At 43.3% G+C, this 2,901-nt stretch overlaps 1 protein-coding gene across 3 annotated transcripts in view; it reads left to right on the top strand.

The window, feature by feature from the left end:
• The window catches only part of SUGCT (succinyl-CoA:glutarate-CoA transferase), a 712,177-nt gene that overhangs the window by 7,152 nt on the left and 702,124 nt on the right, over positions 1-2,901 (top strand). For all 3 annotated transcript variants that reach the window (XM_011995105.1, XM_011995108.1, XM_011995107.1), the window contains exon 2: positions 421-494. In XM_011995105.1, coding sequence (XP_011850495.1) covers positions 421-494 — 74 coding nt within the window. The remainder of the gene's footprint in view (positions 1-420; positions 495-2,901) is intronic.

Below are 2,901 nucleotides of genomic sequence, written 5' to 3' on the forward strand. Positions count from 1 at the left end.
TCACCAGATCAGGAGATCGAGACCATCCTGGCTAACACCGTGAAACCCCGTCTCTACTAAAAATACAAAAAAATTAGCCGGGCATGGTGGCGGGCACCTGTAGTCCCAGCTACTCAGGAGGCTGAGGCAGGAGAATGGCGTGAACCCGAGAGGTGGAGCTTGCAGTGAGCTGAGATGGTGCCACTATACTCCAGTCTGGGTGACAGAGCGAGACTCCGTCTCAAAAAAATAGAAAAAGAAAAAGAAAGGGGGTATATATTTTTAAAGCTCCTATTACATATGGCCAAATTACAGTTTTAACTGTTTTGATTCTTACTAGCATTATATGAGCTTGTCTGTGTTGATGGGTCTTTAAGAAAATAATTAATATAAAAATTTTCCAGATGGTAATTAATTTATTTATCATTTTTAACATTGTAGAATCCTGGCGGGACCTTTTGCTACTATGAATTTAGGAGATCTTGGAGCAGAAGTTATAAAAGTGGAGAGACCAGGTAAAGCTATTACTCTCTTTAAAATATAGAAACAAGCTAATAAATATATTTAAATAATTCTCTAAATACCCATGTTTAGTGTACCTGTAAGTGGGATAAGGAGAGAATTAAAATGAAATGATTGTCTTTTTCTTCTCCATTTCTTGTTTTCCTGTGAACTAACACTAATGGTATCTTTTTACTCCTTATCTGTGCTCAGTGCTCAGGCTCAAGCCAGTTTCTTCTTTGCACCTGAAGGCTTTTGTTAGAAGCTGAGGCTGGCCACAGTGGTTGACGCCTGTAATCCCAGCACTTTGGGAAGCCGAGGAGGGCAGATCACTTGAGGTCAGGACTTCAAGACCAGCCTGGCCAACATGGTGAAACTTCGTTTCTACTAAAAATACAAAAAAAAAAGTAGCCAGGCATGGACCTGTAATCCCAGCTACTTGGGAGGCTGAGGCAGGAGAATCACTTGAACCCGGGAGGTGGAGGTTGCTGTGAGCCTAGGTCATGCCACTGCACTCCAGCCTGGGCAACAGAGCAAGACTCTGCTTCAAAAAAAAACAAAGAAGCTGAGATGCAGTGTATAACAATGATGATAAGGACACCTACAGTGCCGGGCAAGGTTCTCAATACTTTGCCTGTGCTTATTTAATCTTTACCCCTATGGGCTGATGTTATTATTCATAGTTTATAAAGGAGAAAATGGAGACATAGAGATGTTAAGCAACTTATTTAGGGGCACACAGCTAATAAGGAATATCCAGACCTTCAGCCATGATTCTGGCCTTCCTTAGCCCCAGCCTAACTTTAGCGTTGAGACTGAGATTACAGGGGGCCTGGCCACCCTCCCTCACTGTGGAATAAAGGGAAGGCCAGGAGAAAGGAAGATAAAAGTGGAGAAATAGGGTAAAGAAGAAGGAGAGAAGGAAAAGGAATCAAAGTCCCTCAAAAAACAACCCAAGGCTGGGCATGGTGACTCACGCCTGCAATCCCAGTACTTTGGGAGGCTGAGGCAGGTGGATCACCTGAGGTTGGCAGTTCGAGACCAGCCTGGCCAACATGGTGAAATCCCGTCTCCACTAAAAATACAAAAATGAGCCAGGCATGGTGGCAGACACCTGTGGTTCCAGCTACTTGGGAGGCTGAGGCGAAAGAATCTCTTGAACTTGGGAGGTGGAGGTTTCAGTGAGCCAAGATCGTGCCACTGCATTCCAGCCTGGGTGACAGAGTGAGACCCTGTCTCAAAAACAAACAGACAAACAAACAAACAGAAAACCTCAAATACTCCAACCTAAGTCATTCTTTTCTATTTCCTTTTTCTTTTTATTTTTTAGAGACGGCATTTCCCTGTGTCATCCAGGCTGGAGTGCAGTGGTGTGATCATAGCTCACTATAGCCTCTAACTACTGGGCTTGAGCAATTCTCCTGCCTCAGCCTCCTGAATGGGTGGGACTACAGGCATGTGCCACCATGCCCAGCTATAATAATACAATTTTTTTTGTGTCTGTATGTAGAGACAGAGTCTTGCTATATTGCTTGTTCTGGTCTTGAACTCCTGTCTCAGCCTTTCAGAATGTTGGGATTACAGGTGTGACCTACTACTCCTGGCCATTTTTTTCTATTCCCAATAAAAGAAACATTTCCCCATTTTATAATTTTAAAGGTTTTGAAGGAGGAAACACCTAAGCGTAGATCAGTTTTTTGCTTTTATGTTTTCATCTGACATCTTTCCTGTTCTTTCTTCCTCCTTTGTTCACCAAATAAATATATTCTGTGTACACATTTCTCACTTTTATTTGGTATCATCTTAGCAGTTTGGTGTTTAGTTCAAGCTGTTATTGATAAAGTTTCTTAGAAAAGCATCATTATTGGCCGGGCATAGTGGTTCACACCTGTAATCACATTTTGGGAGACTGAGGTGGGCGGATCACCTGAGGTCAGGCGTTCAAGACCAACCTGGCCAATGTGGTGAAACCCCCTTCTCTACTAAAAGAACAAAAATTAGTGGTGCATGATGGCGGATGCCTGTAATCTCTACTTGGGAGACTGAGGCACGAGAATTGCTTGAACCTGGGAGATGGAGGTTGTAGTGAGCTGAGACCATGCCATTGCACCCCGGCCTGGGCAACAAAAGCCACACTCCATCTCAAAAAGGAACGTGTCATTGTTTTGTGCCCTTTCTCTCCAATAAGCACTTAAAGGGCACAGTCCATGTTTTTTAATGTCTGCTATATCATCATATAAACAGCTTGTTTTATTTTATTTTATTTTTGAGACAGATCTCACTCTGTCATCCAGGCTTGAGTGCCATCGTGTAATCATGGCTTACTGTGGCCTCCACCTCCTGGGCTCAAGCAATCCTCCTACCTTAGCTGGAACCATAGTTGTGCGCGACCGTGCCTGGCTACTTTTTTTTTTTTTTTTT

This window comes from Mandrillus leucophaeus, unplaced genomic scaffold (genome assembly GCF_000951045.1).
Source record: "Mandrillus leucophaeus isolate KB7577 unplaced genomic scaffold, Mleu.le_1.0 Scaffold472, whole genome shotgun sequence".
Lineage (NCBI taxonomy): Eukaryota > Metazoa > Chordata > Mammalia > Primates > Cercopithecidae > Mandrillus > Mandrillus leucophaeus.